General features: G+C 44.2%; 1 protein-coding gene across 3 annotated transcripts in view; it reads right to left on the bottom strand.

The window, feature by feature from the left end:
• Positions 1–16,457, bottom strand: part of LOC138480867 (probable global transcription activator SNF2L1) — a 1,964,402-nt gene that overhangs the window by 376,502 nt on the left and 1,571,443 nt on the right. For all 3 annotated transcript variants that reach the window (XM_069612650.1, XM_069612651.1, XM_069612652.1), the window contains one exon: positions 4,345–4,477. In XM_069612650.1, the coding sequence (XP_069468751.1) occupies positions 4,345–4,477 (133 nt within the window). The remainder of the gene's footprint in view (positions 1–4,344; positions 4,478–16,457) is intronic.

Below are 16,457 nucleotides of genomic sequence, written 5' to 3'. Positions count from 1 at the left end.
TCATCACAGTACAATTGGTTCCTTGGCAGGCGAAGTGGCAGAGTTTCTCGAGAATAAAAAGGAACCAATGTCTTTCTGAAGTGCAGCAGTTTGGCTCTTCGCGGTGCTCTCCTTTGGTCAACGATTTCTCAGACTGTAAAAGTCCAGTAAAGATGAAACTTGCTGTGGGCTCCTTAAAGTCTTGGCAGATGGGAGTAAGACCGCTGGGACCCTTTGAAGACTTCTGGCAGCACCCGGTGCATAGCTCACCTTTGATGTCAGGTTTTGGAATATCGCAGTCTCTGACTTTCGGTTCTTCAGTGCTGCAGCCGCAACACAGACCTCTGGATGGCTTCTGGCGACCTGGACTCAAACACTGGAGTGGTACTCAGACCCTCACCAGGTCTGGACCCTCGGGACATCTTCATTAGCTTCTGATGGTGGGAAACCCACCGACGACCCTCCTCTGCTTCTAGCGACTCTGGACTCTCTCTGGTGGGAATAAGTGGCCAGGGATGTCCTTTGAAATGTTCTTTGGCAGTTTGAAACTTTCTGCGGTGTCTAGCAGCATTATGGCATGGTACCGCCTCTTCTGGGTGGTAGGCAGCAATGGTTTCCAGTGGTTACGAAATGATTCTCCGGACCCTAGGCAACACCAACAGACTTCTCTGGGTCAAGATGTCCAGCATTCCTCTTCTGGACTTCGAACACCCCTTCAAAGGCACACAGGACTGGCAGGCACACAGGACTGGCTTCCAGGATACTTTGATGAAGAGCAGAAGTTTTGCACCATGGTCCCTTGTAGCATGGGGAGAGATCTCCTTTGCATGTCCTCTCTGGATCAGTCGTTGGGAGGCACAACAACTTTCGGATTACAGGGAAGAAATGCAGCAGCAGAGTTCTCCTCCAGCTGGGCTTCAAGGAATAGCTTCTTCTTGCTTCAGCTTCACTTCAGCTATTGAACAAATTGGTGAGAGGTCCCCAGATATACACATCTGTCCCTCATTCACTCTGGCTGAGCCATGCTCAGTCAGCAGCACACAGAAGGGCATTCATGCAGGCAAGCAGCCAATCAGGCTCACAGGCATTCAGGCCTTTCACTCCACCCAGACACCCATAACAAAGAATGTGGATTGGGGTAAGTACCCAGCTTTTCAGCACACTACACTGCATTCATGTTGGTTTCAGTCAGGGCTGTCTCATTCATTGTGTCACACACACAGAAACCAGGCACCCACAACAGAAAATGTGAGTTAACTCGCAACTTGAGTCACATAGGTCCGACCCCTAGGGTGTACTCACAACACACAACACCTGGGAAGGCTCCAGTAAGTCTGAGAGGAGGCGGCCCCAGAGCCATATATGGTATTTCCACCCAACAGCGAGTCAGGAGGAAAGGGAACAACAGCGACATATATTGTGTTTCCACCCAACAGCAATTCAGGAGAAAGGAGCATTGTAAGGGCTACCCAGAACTTTGGGAAACAAGGTAAAATGCAATAGAAACCAAGAGGCCACAGTGGCCATCATGAGTTTGTGCAAAGCCTGAGTATCCCAAAATTGGAGGACAGTCAGAGCCACTGCCAAGTCAGATTGTAGCTGGCACCAGCCCATATCCATCCCTGTGGCCAAATCACAGGTGCCCAAAACATACATAAGAGGTACAAGGGTGTACCCCCTGCCAGGGGTGCCATAAGGGTATCCTAAGGGCCTTGTTCACCACAAGATAAAATTAAGAGCTGCACTGACAGAGGTCCAAGCTGGACCTCAGTGGCAGAAAACATAAGGAAAACACAAACAGAATTGGCAGGACAAGGACTAGGAGGCCCTATCCCTCAATAAGGCATTTCCAGCATCACACCATCCATGGGGATCCCGGTCTCACTCCCACTCGAAATTCTCTCCACCTCCCTGCACTTGTCATGGTACGCTTTACTCCTCCGTCTTGCGACGTGTGTTCATTGCGAGCCAGTGTAAAATACAAAGAGCCAGTGAGATAGGGGAAGTAACAAGTCTTAAAACACAGAACTCATACAAAAATATGGGTTGCAAAAGTTGCAACACAACTAGTAGTGGTTACCAGAGTAATAGCCAAAAAACAACTAGTTATAACTGTTTCACTTTATAACCATTATGAATTTTAAAGGTTGCATTGTGCTAACATTTTTAAAGTGAAAGTTCCTGTGTATACTTATATAGAATGTAGACAAATGGCAATCCACAACAAGTAAGAATTATAGAATCACTGCACTGAATAATGAAGAAAATAGCATCCATATACTGTGAGGAATTCAACCATCTGCAGGGTGGGTGTGCGCTTGCATGGCTTTTTCAAATTTTATATGAAATCGAATGATGGTAGATCTGCCCCCAGAAAATGTGTAGGTTAATCTGCACACATTTCCCTATGCTCACCGCACAACATACACAGAGACATACACATAGACCTGTGTCCTCTGGGTGGACACAACCTACATGCGCCGTCCCTTTTGTCAAATTTTGTTGGGATATGACAGACAAGAGTACATCATGTCCTCTCAGAAGGGGGAGGGCAAAACCTTTCTCCTGCCATGGCCAGCCTAATTAAATATTAAAGGTTCAATGGATCCGCCCTGTCCTTTTGTTGAGTCCTGCAGAATGGTGGCAGTGATTAACATAATTAGCATACTCATATAGTATACTTCAACAGGCCCACATGGGGCCTGACTGCAGAGGTTAACAAAGGAGACAGGAAACCCCAACAACCTTTGATATGCATCTGTGTCAATCTGAAGGCATCTCCTGCCTCTTAGTATCAAGGGCAGGCACCTGTCATGCCTGGGACAGCTGTTTACAGTAGTCCCTGCCAGGGGACCCCATTCAGAAGGTACGAGAATTTGGTTTGCAGAAGTCAGAAAGTCTGGTCTTGCTGCAGCTTCAAAGGATCATGCCGCTTTAATCAGGAAGGAACCACAGAGAGCTCAATTAACCACAGAGACCATTTGATCCACAACAGACAGGAAGATGAGTGGGACTTAGTATTACATGTACTTAAGGTAGGCTTATCCTACGCCGTCACTGTGGCCGATTTGGCTTTAAATGAGGGTTGAGCCCTTCTTTTGGGGAGATCATCTGAAGACTTTTCAAGGAGTAGCAAGAAGAACTCAGCATTGGACCCTGGCTGAAGGTATACTCTGCCTAACATCTTCCGCCAGTGCAGGAAGGCCAGGACTTTCAAGAGGGAAGCAAAATTCCGCCCCGAAACATCTTCCAGGGAACAGAGGGAGATACTGAATCCAGAGGACCCTCCAGCAGCTCCAGAACCCGTACCTAGCCAGCAACCAGCGTGCCCTGCTAGGCTCTGCAGCAAGCTTCTTAGGTGGGAAGTGCCAGAGAGTCTCTGAACCAAACCAAGGACAAGGCAGCTGCTTGCAACACCCTCCTCACCTTTGGGCCGTCCGCATTATACCCATCTTGAACACTGTCATAGAAGCTGCAAAGTGCCCTGAAACCGACTCAACGCTGTCAAGCATCAAGAACATCTACAAGCACAAGGTAGATTATGGTTCTGTCCCCCTTTTCCTCCTCCCAAGGCCCCATGGTCTTTGGAGGATAGCTCAGGGCAAAGTACTTGCCTTGTAAGCAAGATGACACGGAACACCAAAGGTTCGATCCCCGGGTCCGCACTTAGAAACCTCTGGGTTAAGCGCGTTATAAATAACCTATCATTTCATATCTAGTGACACTTTATGACCTAGTGCTCTCTTTGTGCTGTAACTAAGTATCCTTGAACTATTGTGATTAATTACTGTACAGACTACCCTCCTGTCAGGATCCAGAGTGCACCCCTTTTCCTTCTTTGAAACTGTCCCTCCTCTGCATTCCTTTACATGGTAGGTTGTATTTTGTAGTGTGCTAGTACTGTCTGTTGTGATAATAATAAAGTAGATATCTGTACACAACCTTGACTAGACAGTTCCATTTATCATTGGGTAATAATTGTATTTTCGCTGTGTTGCAAATAACCAACGCTCCATGACCTTGCAGAGATAAGCCTGTCGTTCCTTCCAAGTTACCAAAATTGGACATGGAGGTTTATAATTAACTTGTGTTTCCAATCTGTTCAGATCCCTTCTGGTGTACTAGAGGTGTGGGCCTGAATGATCGTTTAGAAATCTAATTTCATCCGTGGACTACGGGTGCCCCAGAAGTTGATTTGTCACACACACACACACACATGCATTTCAAGTGTTTAGGAGGCTGCTGAATCTTTAAACCATCTATACTTATCACAGCATACGAAATATCACACAGACAGATGACTAAAAACATGAATGCATTTTATATATCTGAAATTTAGAGAATTGGTTAAAGAAGTGTGCAAACCTGAGTACTCGATAACCTCTTCTGGTAGCTTCCCCTCCACTTCACGGGCGATGTTATCTATATCATCCCGACCATACTTTTCGTTAGCTTTTATAAACTGGTTGAAGTCCCGTTTATTCCAGTTTGTAAAACCCTAGAATGAAAAAAAGATGAACAAGAGACTTTTAGAAAGGTACTTCCTTTATGCTTTCTACGAGCACATACAAGACATGAACAAGCAGAAGTGTTAATTTCTCAAATTTCAAAAACTAATTAAACAGAAGACACTATATGCATCACTTGAGCTGCCTACGGCATTAATTTGGAAACTATAACTCTGTAATGCATTAGCCTACAGTGAGGAAATCCCCGGTTTAAGCTTGGGGACTGACAGGGTGGTGGTCGTCGAAGGGGGGGGGGGTCACCTGAGATGATGCATGTGGTACCCGCCGAAGGTATACGGGAGTTCCCCAGAACGCCCCACTGGGATCCTACACTAAGGCAGGGGTAAGTCATAGGAATATTCTCACATCTACATACACAATACACCACCAATGACAACCAAGGTAATGGTGTCAGGTACAAAACACATGAGGAAAACCGTAACCATATGTGGGTAGAGTAATATTGTCACTTTATTCGAGAGATAGAGTTCAGAAGCTAAGGTGCAGGTGGCCTCTCTTTCCTATGGAAGTTAACCATCATGGTAACCGAATAGCAGTAAGCTATTGTTAGAGGGAGAATAGCACAGTCTGTGATGTAATGTATTAGATCAGTAATCCCCAATGTTGCTCGTGGCACTCTACTTTGTTGCTCGCCAGCTGCTCTGGGTCCTGGACTGTGCCAGAATGTTGGCCATTGAGCGTGCTGTGGCTCCAGTTTGCTATTTTTTTAGATGCAAGATTTTAGTTTTTTGCCACCATTCACATTATTTTTCAGTAAATGTCCTTACTTATTATAGCAATGTCATTGTTTAAACATTGTCATCTTTAGATACTTTACCCAGTTGACAAAAGCATCAATGAGTAAAATAATTGAACCATGGTCCCATGTTTGTGTCCTAGAGAAAATTGTCATGTTCTGTTCCCTTGTACAGCTAGTAGGAGTATAATGGAAAAATAAGTGGCATGTATACCCAGCTTTCCAATATTAAATAATTTGCATGCACTGCTTTTTTGTACAAGTGAGGTTTGTGTTTGATGCCACCATGCATTAGATTTATCAGACATATGACTTTTCGTATCACCTACATTTATTAGTACATCGTGTCTTAGCAGAACTATTGATATCATTTGATACTCTGCACATGTGGCTAATGGGCAGATGGAGCAAACGCCTGCCACATTCTTTACAATTAATTTGCCCTATATTCAAATTCAATTAGGTTACTGCAAATATGTTTAAACTAACAAGCCTTTTAATCAAGCCAAATATCTAGTTAACAGCTCCACCCTCACCCCTATTAAACTGTAGTCAAATGCTCTAGGTTTGGACAAATGTTTGACACTAAGTTTTGTGTAAACTCTCTTTTAGGCAGAGAAAAGGGGCTCCAAAACCTTCAGACAAATGTTATTTTTTATTCCTAACCACTATTTCACCAGTGAAAAGCACTATTTGCCATTCCATTGCATTCCAAACAAAATCTTAGGTGGTAACCTCCAAAGCCTCAGTGAAGTGTACTGTAAAGCCTACCATGCAATGATCAGTATTACTGAATCAATATTTATGTACTCATATTTCTCCATTGTTAGCAACATTTAAAAACATGTATCACATTTCATAAAATTCACCCAAAACTAAAAGGCAGCTTTAACATATTCATACAAGCTATAGACCTATCAACCTGATAATTACAATTCATTATACAAACATAGCTTCCATGAATGTCCACGCTTACGCAAAACAGAAAAACGACGACAAAGAAACAGAAAATATATCAAATCTTCATCGATTCCCATTTTGCAGGCACACTTTTCTGCTTCCAGCACACCTTTATTTTTTGAAGGGTAGGTACATTTAAACGTACCCTTAGTATCATCCTCCTGCATTCTGGGGCGCTTATTTCGCAGATTTCTCCTTGCCGTCTTATATGTTTACGTACGTCTGCATATAAAAATAAAGAGGCCTGCTTATATATATTTTGGACATCTTCCTCTCTCCCCATCGGACAACCTCTTGCTTTAAGAGCTATTTTGAATTGATTTAATGTGCCAAACTTAGTTATATTGCACCCTCCATCAAAATGGACAGTACCTTGCAACTCCCTCTCTCCCCCCGTACCACAAGTATTTTTCTTTACCAGGGAGGCTGCATGCTTACACTGAAATTCACTTTATGATTAGCAGAAAATACTAGATGTGCTTTTTAAAAATAAGTTACAAATCTTAACTGGGCCAACACCTTCAAACTGAACACCCCCAATTCAGCTCATAAGGCACTATCAGAAGTAACTGGAGGAAGACCTGCTGTTTGGCCCAGAAGTTTATTTTGCAACCCTTGCAGGACATGACAGATCGAACCACCCTAGATTTTGCTGCCATCAAAAATCATGCACCAGACCTTTGCCTTATATACCCCCAGGTACTTGTCCAATCTGAATGCCCCAAACTTGAAATACAACCTTAAAAAGCCCTTTAATCCTTAATGATGCCCTTTCAGCTGTCTTCTTAAAATTATTCACCCAAGCACCTCGTTCAGAAGACTAGGCTCAGCGCTGGCGCTTCTGAGCCCAGCCGGTCTTCGCCGGGCCACTGGCCATATAGAAGTGAAGGCAACCATCATCTCCCTTTAGGGATCAAATTACTTTACTGGGTCCTTACGGGCAGTTACGTGCCGCTGTACCTCCGATCTACTGTGTTAACAGCTTGTCAGGAAATTACTTGCTGTCTTTTACCGTGCCGAGTAACATCTTGTACCTTTTCATTTCCGTGTTGTAAACTACACGTCTGGTACTTTCACGTGTGCTTGCAAAGAGAAAAAGCACTCTCATAGTCTCTAATTGTAATTTTTGGAATTGTTGCAGTACTAAAATGTCCTTCCTGCCCACAACTCCCAGGAAGACTTCATCTCCCAGAAGTCTCAAAACCGGGAAGTATCGAAAATACTCCATACCTAATCCTTTGCATCCTCTCCCAGCCCGTACTACGACTTAGCAGGTGTGGCTAATATCCGCCCCGCCTGCTGCATGCCCCTGATTTGTCTCTCCTTGTGTAACTACACGTTGGATGCTAAGCAACCACGGTTCCCAGCAGCTTAACGGTTATAAATCCTGTTGGTGGCGCGGCTCACAAGGGCTGTGCGGGGAGTAACACAGATCATCTTGACTACAAAGGCACTGTGTATGCTGCCTTACCCTGCTCAACCCTGCTTATCAGAATATGTCCTATAGCCCCCTCGGTCTGCACTGAAGGACCCATTTGTTCAAATGAAACTGAAGTAAACGACACGGCTAACATCACACATTGCACTCATTTCAGGAACAACGATGCACCTAATTTCACTCTCGCTCTCTCCCTCTTCAACACGAGATCACAGCAGAGGTTGCATACTATCTTTCTGAATTTGGCCCCGACCTGTTAGCTCTAACTGAAACTTGGCTTAACTCCTCTATACCTAGTGATGACACCTTATCAATCCCCCCTAATTATGTAATCTTCCGATCGGATCAACTAAACAACAAAGGGGGGTAGCCCTAATGTGCAAAAATCACCTCTACTGCCACGCCATTACTATATTAGCCGAGATGAGTGTGAATCACTACAGGTCAAGATCAAAACCCCAGAAAACTCTTCTCTAAGTATGCTAACCTTTTACAGGCCTCCTAGAGACATGCCACATTTTTTTTTTGTGGAGCAGTTCCTGGAGCAGCTCATTCATATCATCAAACCTAAAAACCTGTTGATTATTATGGGGGACCTCAATCACTGGGCTGACGATCCCTCAGACAAAAAGGCATCCTTACTCATAGACTCCCTTAATTCCACAGGGTTTACACAATGGGTGAAAGAGGTCACACATAGAGGTGGTCACACGCTTGACTGGTTGGCATCCCACCATGTCATGCCTCGAGGTCACGCCCTGTGTGTGGTCTGATCATTTTTTGATCCACGCCACCGTGCATCTCCCTGCACCACCAGCGAAAGTGAACACACTACCCCGAATCAAGAAACACTCGCGCAACCTCAAAAATGCCACCCCAGCTAAATGTACTGCCCTCTTATCATCCAGCCTTGTCTCAGAGTCCTCTCAATTAGTGGAGCATCTCACCTTTTCCATAAAACAGGTCATCTCAGTTCTAGCACCACTAAAAAGCAAAATAATCAAACTTGAGGCACGTTAAAATATGTGGTTCACCGACGATATCATTACCATCAGACAGACAAAGAGAGCACAAGAAAGAGCCTGGCGCAAGAATACCAGTCCAGACACATTAGCCCAATATAAACAAGCAGTGAAGGAATTTAAAACTGCCATCATTACCTCCAAATCTACCTACTTTAACAACAGGATTAATAATGGACGCTCTAATACCAGCGAACTCTTTAAAATCTTGACAGACTTTCAGGACACCCCTCCCAACAATCATGACTTAACAAGGGATTCCACATGGTGCCAGGAAATCCACAATGGATTCTTAGCTAAGATTGCAGTCCATAGACAGACTATTAGCAACATCCAGACATCATCACAGGGATTAAAAACTCATGCAAACGTCTCAGGACCTGACCCCCACACCCAACAACATCCCCACTTTTGAATTTTCCCACTACTCAGAGGAGCAAGTCTCCAAAGTCATGTGCGATCTGTAACCCACCTCATGCCTTATTGATTGTTGTCCAGCAGATGTCTTCAAGGACTCATTGGAGCTACTGGCTCCCTGGATGACACAACTCATTAACCTATCCTTCGATGAAGGTGTGGTCCCATCCTCCCTCAAGGAGGTTTGGATTGCAACCCTACTAAATAATGCCAATGCAGACCCTCGCCTTACTGGCAACTATGAACCAATTACAAATGTGCCATTTGTCCATACGATCATGGACTAATTGGCATATTTGCAGTTGAAGTTGCAGAAACACATATTTTAGGCTCACGCCAACCAGGCTTTAGAGCACAGCACGGGAAGGAAACCGCTATGCTGGATCTTAGATCCACCTTGGCTGGGATAGCGGATAGAGGTGATTCCGCTTTGCTAATGCTCTTGGATCCTGCAGCGGCCTTCGACCTGGTGGACCACTCTCTACTGGTGACAAGGCTTGGGGAGATCGCACACTGCTCCAATCAGGCATCCCATTGGATATCCTCATTCCTTGGCCCTCGGACCGCTCGGGTAGCAGTCTGTGAAGAAAGTTCCTTCCCTATTCTTCAAACATGTGGCATCCCCCAGGGTTCTTGCCTATGGCCTACCCTGTTCAACATATACATCAGGCCCCTTCTCGACTTATTAGACGCCCTGTGTGTACAGTATACAAATTATGCTGACGACACCCAGGTTGTCCTTAAGCTGAGCAGGAAATACGGCCAGGATCTAGCTGCCATAAACAAAATCTATGGCACAGTCCAGGCATGGATGGCAAGCAATTCACTTGCCCTGTTGAATCAGAAAAAATACAACATTACTGCTGTTACACTGAGCAAAGGAAAATACACTGACACGGGCTTATAACAATTCCCAGAATCTTTATTACAAAACTGAACAGTATTCAACAAAGTACACAAATAGCTATTTGGCCGTCAATACATCACAGAGACCACCAGCAGGTCCAATATGAGCAGTGAGGGAATTTCCAAGCTGGACATCGGTGCTTTTATACAATTTGTAAAATGATGTTCAGCCCCCTTACAGGTTAATCATGCACTGGGCTAGGGTCGTGCCAGGTTCACTTTCCTAATTTACATATCTTGTGCATGCGGTTTACTTTTCAATACATTTACTAACACACTCTATTATTCTTCAATTTAACATTTACACTCTTTATATATATTGCTTTAAATACAGACCAAACAATGTTTTGCATATTATATTCGGATAGCATTTTACTGTTCTTGTATACTTGTAGTTTAACATTGCTAATTCAAGTAATCCCCTGCTCCGAGGTCAACAAAGGACGAGGTCTACATGACCCTAACATGTAGCCTGAGGGCAGGTTGGCCATTAACTTCCCTACAGAGGTTGGAGAGGTTAAGGCAAAAACAAGGACACACGAAACGGCCATTTTAGATTACAGGGTGACTTTGTATAAAACCCCAAAATGGCGGTTTCTAACCTAAAATGGAGGTTTGATTCAAGATTGCGGCTTACATCAATTTCTAAGGTCAAGACCTTGCCGCAGAGAGTTATTTGGGTACAATTCTCAAGCAACCTGGCCTAGGCCAATGTACATACAAATCGTTTGTAATAAGAGGCATAATTTAATATCCGTTTTGACAAACCCTCCTTTTGGCCTATGCCAAGTGCTAATTCTATTTCTGATTTGATTGCAAGTAACTCCATGCGTCATTGTCCAGACACCCCGAATCATTGTCGGACATATCTATTGCCATTAGGTCTGATACCAGAGTTTCCTTCAACACATACTCTTTAGAGAGCTCCTTTGGGGCGTATATTTTATTACCTAATACACTTGTTGCTTGCGCGCAACATCCCCCTAATACTGAGCATATACCAGGGAGACACTGTATACAACAACAAAGAAACAGAAAACTTCCCAAGATAATCAGTAGGGCCGAGAACAACTTCCATCCCCATGACCGTAGGAGGTCCCAAAACCATGTACCAAATTCCCAATTTTCCTCAGGAACATGTACTTCTGAACTAGAATCCCTAAATAACAGGTTCCTTGCCAATCCCTGGGAAACCACGGAAATGCCACATTACCGCAAACAAAATAGACAGGTTCGCCTACGTACAGAGGTCTGTTTTCACTAGTCAAATATGCAAGGTTGGCGCACTTTCTAAAATTACCCATTGACCGTGTTCCATTCCTCTGTATGCAGAAGGATACTGAATCGGGGCTGTGATTAACAGAGTAAGATGGAGGCGTGGCATCCTTATTGCCTATAGGAGCCATTTTGAAAGAGATTAAAGACTGAAAAGGACGAGACAATCTATCAGAGGGCCTAACAGAAGCAACGTTTGGCTTGCTTCTATTTGCAAAAAGCGAGCATCCCAGGGGCATGAAAACATTATTTTCAAAACTATTTAAATTTGTACCATCAAAGTTCCCTGAAATGCTTTCATTCGATCGACCAAAAAATAGTGCTCTAAGAGAAGCGTAACAGGCAGTTGTCAGAGGCAAAGGGCAAATATACCAACCTAGCCCTTTATCCCCATGTTGCGGTAAATGTGTACAGATCCAGCAATTGGTCTTATTAAAAATTGCATGAGTGGCATTCATGATTAATAAAAGGGTATTATTCTGATAATTCCGCCTATGCAAAGAATCTCTAGGTGACAAAGTATGCAATTGCACAGAAGGAGTGGGAATCACGGATACATTTTCAATAGATAAAAAGTCCTCTAACGGATATGCTTCTTCCAGATACCATAACCCAAACCCAAAAGTCATTACAAATCCAGTAATTAGTATGAGAAGGCAACAATACACTTTGGGGGTCCCCTTACATACTTGATCATTGTCTCTGCTAGTCATATTTGTATCTAAAAGTTCAGTACGAGCGGTAGCGGGTGCAGGCATCGTAGTCTTCAATCGAAAAAAACACCAATTGTTCGTTTGCTGGCGACTCCAGTCGCGCGTCTTCTTAATGTCTTTTCCCACACTTAGCCGACAGAATCTTTCCGTACAATCGGGCCAAAAAGACAAGCCTTCAAATGATTTTTTCCAGTCGCACAGTCAGACCATGCTGTACATTTATCTCCTTGGGCGCAAATTATATTTTGCCGTTTCTGGTGAGAACAAAGTGTCGTCACTTCCTCCTGGAAGTGGTGAACGGACGGAAATGGGATCAAGAAAAGATTGATCCGGAAGTTCCACTGTTGGGGAGTGCAGAGACAAGATGGCCGTTTTGTCCGGCCCCGCGGATTCTGAAGCGGTCTCTCATTCTCCCTTGTTGGTTGTTGCTGTTTCAGGCACGCTAGTTACAGCAGTGGGAAGAGATTCTGTGTCTTCTGTATCGTATGGCACGGGCTGTGGGATCCGTTTGGTGTGCGTCGCATGGATCCAGTGTTTTCGACCCGCTACCCGCACGGCAGTCTGGGTGACTAGCAGAACTTGGTAGGGACCCCTCCACCAAGGTGCAAGGCAAGACGACCTCTCAAAAACCTTCGTGAGGATCCAGTCCCCCGGTCGTAGACTGTGACCAGGGCCCTCGTAGTGTACAGGTAATGCCTCTCGCACCTGGTGATAAATTGAAAACAGATTTTTAGTCAACTGGTTACAGTAGTCTGAAAGAAGCACATTTTCTATATCCCGTAGTGAGCGACTTTTTGGCATACCCCAAATATTAGCAGGTCTCCCCATTACCACCTCAAAGGGAGAGAGCCCAGTCTTAGTTTGAGGGGTCGTTCTCATCGATAGCAACACGATCGGTAAGGCGTCTGGCCATTTTAGCTTGGTGCCAGCACAGGTCTTAGCGAGTTTGTTCTTTATAATGCCATTGTGCCTTTCCACAAATCCGGCACTCTGGGCATGTCTAGCTGAATGGAACCGTTTGTCAATCTGTAGTCCTTTGCAAATTTGCAGGACTACAGTGGCAATAAAGTGTGGCCCATTATCAGACCAGATGACTCTCGGCAGCCCGAACCTAGGAAAAAACTCTTTCAACAGAGTTTTTGTCGTGGTTATGGCCGTTGCATCCTTAACCGGGTAGGCTTCAACCCACTTACTAAATGCGCAAATAACAACCAATACATATTTAAGATTGTTACACCGTTCCATTTCAATAAAATGAAAGTGAATAACCTGAAACGGGACAGAAGGTGGAGCGAAACTTCCTCTAGGAGTCTAGGTACCTTTCCCTACATTATTCTGCAAGCAAACCATGCAGTTCTGGACAAAACGCTCCGCAATTTTGAAAATCTTATCATTGGCCCATACACTGTGTAGCATTTTCGTTAGTTTCCTCGCACACACATGTGTCGGACCATGAGCCATAATAACCATCATTGTAATGTAGGCGTCAGGGAGTAACCATTTCCCTTCAACATTGTCTACCCAACACCCATCATCATCCAATCTTCCTGCACCCTCGATCCATCTCTTAGTTTCCTCCATAGTAGCATCTGCTTGAATATCTTTTACAACATCAATACTTTCTCCCAAAGTGCAAACATTTACAACTTCTTTTACAGCATACATTTCTGAGCTGAAATCAGTGGCAGTCTGTTTAGCTATCTGATCGGCGAAGGCATTTCCTTTTCCTACATCATCTGTAACTTTTTTATGTGCTGAACATTTTATGATAGCTAACTGAACAGGGAGTGCAAGTGCTGAAAGCAATCGCACTATCAAAGTGCTGTGCTGGATTTTCGTTCCGTGCGAGGTCAAGAAACCTCGTTCTTTCCAAAGTCTACCGAAATTGTGGGCCACCCCAAAGGCATACTGGCTGTCAGTATATATATTCACTGTACGCCCTTTGGAAAGCTCACAAGCTCGTGTTAACGCTATAATTTCTGCGGCCTGCGCAGAGTTATGCATAATTCTTTTGGTTTCCACAACCGTGCTTAAAGTAGTGACAGCATAAGCAGCCGTGGATGTACCGCCTGGAAGTTTAAAACAAGAGCCATCACTTAATAGGTCTCCTTGAGGGCTATTCAAAGGCGTGTCTTTCAAATCGATTCTGCCTTTAGTCTCTTGTTCTGTCATGTAAAGGCAATCGTGTGACGTATTGTCATCATCAACAATATTTTGTGAGACAGGTAAAAGTTCAGCCGGATTTAATACGCAACACCTCTGAATTTGAATGTGGGGAGCAAACAAGATCAGTTCATATCTTGTCAATCGTGCAGAAGTGAGGTGTTGCGTTTGAGTTCTATTCAATAGAATATCTACAGAGTGAGGTACCATTAGGGTTAACGCATGACCCAGGACCATTCCCTCACTGTTTTACAGACGCAGCAGCAACAGCGCGCAAACATCTTGGCAAAGCGCATGCTACAGGATCAAGGGCGGAGGAATAGTAGCCGCACGGCCTATTTTTCCCTCCATGTTCCTGCGTTAACACAGCCAAAGCACATCCATCACGTTCATGCACAAACAATACAAAGGCCTTATCATAATTCGGAGTTCCTAAAACCGGCGCCGAACACAGCGCGGATTTGAGCAAATCGAATGCTGTCTGGTGTTCCAAGGTCCATGGCAATGGCAAAGAAATGCCCTTCTTTGTCAAAGCCAACATTGGTTTAATCGTTAATGAAAAATTCGGGATCCACAATCTACAATAAGAAGCCATACCTATGAAGGCTCTAACTTCCTTTTGCATATTTGGGACGGACATACCAGAAATGGTCTTTATTCGTTCAGGTGTCAACCGTCTTCCCTCCTTTGACAGGAGATAGCCTAAATAGGCGACCTCCTGGCAACAATATTGGAATTTCTTAAGTGAAGCTTTGTGGCCATGTTTTGCTAGATGACAAAGCAGCAACACGGTGCCTTCTTTACAGGCACTCTCAGAATCAGCGGCCAAGAGGAGGTCATCTACGTACTGTAGTAACGTGCAAGTAGTAGGCAACTCGAGGGTATCAAGCTGCTCTTTCAATGCCCTACTATAAATACTTGGACTCTCAGTGTACCCTTGTGGTGCACGAGTGAATGTAAACGAGCGTCCACCTAGGGTAAACGCAAACAAATACCTACTATCCTTGTGTATAGGAATACTGAAAAACAAGTTTTTAAGATCAACAACGCTAAAGTGAGTGGCAGAAGCAGGAATCATGGTTAATATCGTTGTAACACCAGGTACAATAGGAAATTGAGGAGCCACAATTTTGTTAATAGCGCGTAAATCAACTATAAAACGAAAGGGAATCGCATTATCACCTTTTTTGTATACTGGCAAAATGGGGCTGTTACATATGCTACCCGTAATCTCCTCAATTACTCCACGATGTACAAAATCAGAAACTATACATTTCAAAGCCTGTTCGCCTTCAACTGAGATCTTATATTGCGGGATGCGAGGCAATTTTACTCCATGTTTCAAAATAATTTTAACAGGTTCAATTTGGAGAACGCCCACATCATTATCATCAATTGCCCATAAGCATTCTGGAACATTACTAAATTCTGGCGGTAAAGGTCGAGTCAAAAACTGAGAGGCGAGTGATCGCTGGGGTGAAATTGTTAGCCAAATCCCATCCGGAGAACAATGAATTACTGCGTGTAATGCTTTCAACAAATTTAGCCCCAGCAAGTTCTCCCCACAGTTTGTGGTAAGTAAAAATGGACACTGTTCCGTGAAGGGACCTAGTGTTATCGGTACCGGCAAAGAGACCGGACAAACTACAGGTGTGCCTGAAAACCCTACGGAAACGTTGGATTGCCCTGACAGGGGAATATTTGGAACCCATGAATGGTCAATGGAACATTTCTGTGCTCCCGTATCTACTAAAAATAGATGCTTCCTATTACCCACCGCCATCTCAACGTAGGGGCCTTTCTGATGAACGGGAATAGGTGTAGGTTCCAAATCCTGCTTCGGGCAATCCTAGCAGAACAAAATATTATCAAAAGGAAGTTCTTCAGAGAGATACGCGGCAGAAGGGTGATCAAAAATGTTTCTATTATCTACATTTGAAACTTGCTTATCTTGTGAAGGAGATTTCTGTGATTCTGGTGCAAACTGACCTCTGCCAGGGCCCCCTGCACCTGGGCGACCTCTGGATCGTCTACCCATGTTCCCAAATGACCTTTGCTGTAAGGTCGGGCATTGTGCGCGCCAGTGGCCTTCCTGCCGGCAGTAGGCACACTGATTAATGGTTACCGGAGCCAAGGGAGCACTTGCCTGTGGGATGTACTGACCTCTAAATTGATTACCCCCTCTAGGGTTTCTAACAATCTCCTGCAATAAAACTTTAGTTTTCAAGTCACCCTTTTTTTTCCTCAAGCTTCTCTTTTTCAGTGTTTACACGATTTTCATAATACTGAGCCATATGCAATCCTTCTGATTGGGACTTC

This window comes from Ambystoma mexicanum, chromosome 5p, assembly GCF_040938575.1.
Source record: "Ambystoma mexicanum isolate Mex_15411 chromosome 5p, UKY_AmexF1_1, whole genome shotgun sequence".
NCBI lineage: Eukaryota > Metazoa > Chordata > Amphibia > Caudata > Ambystomatidae > Ambystoma > Ambystoma mexicanum.
Note: the sequence above shows the minus strand (reverse complement) of the source record. Positions and strands in the feature narration are given on the sequence as shown.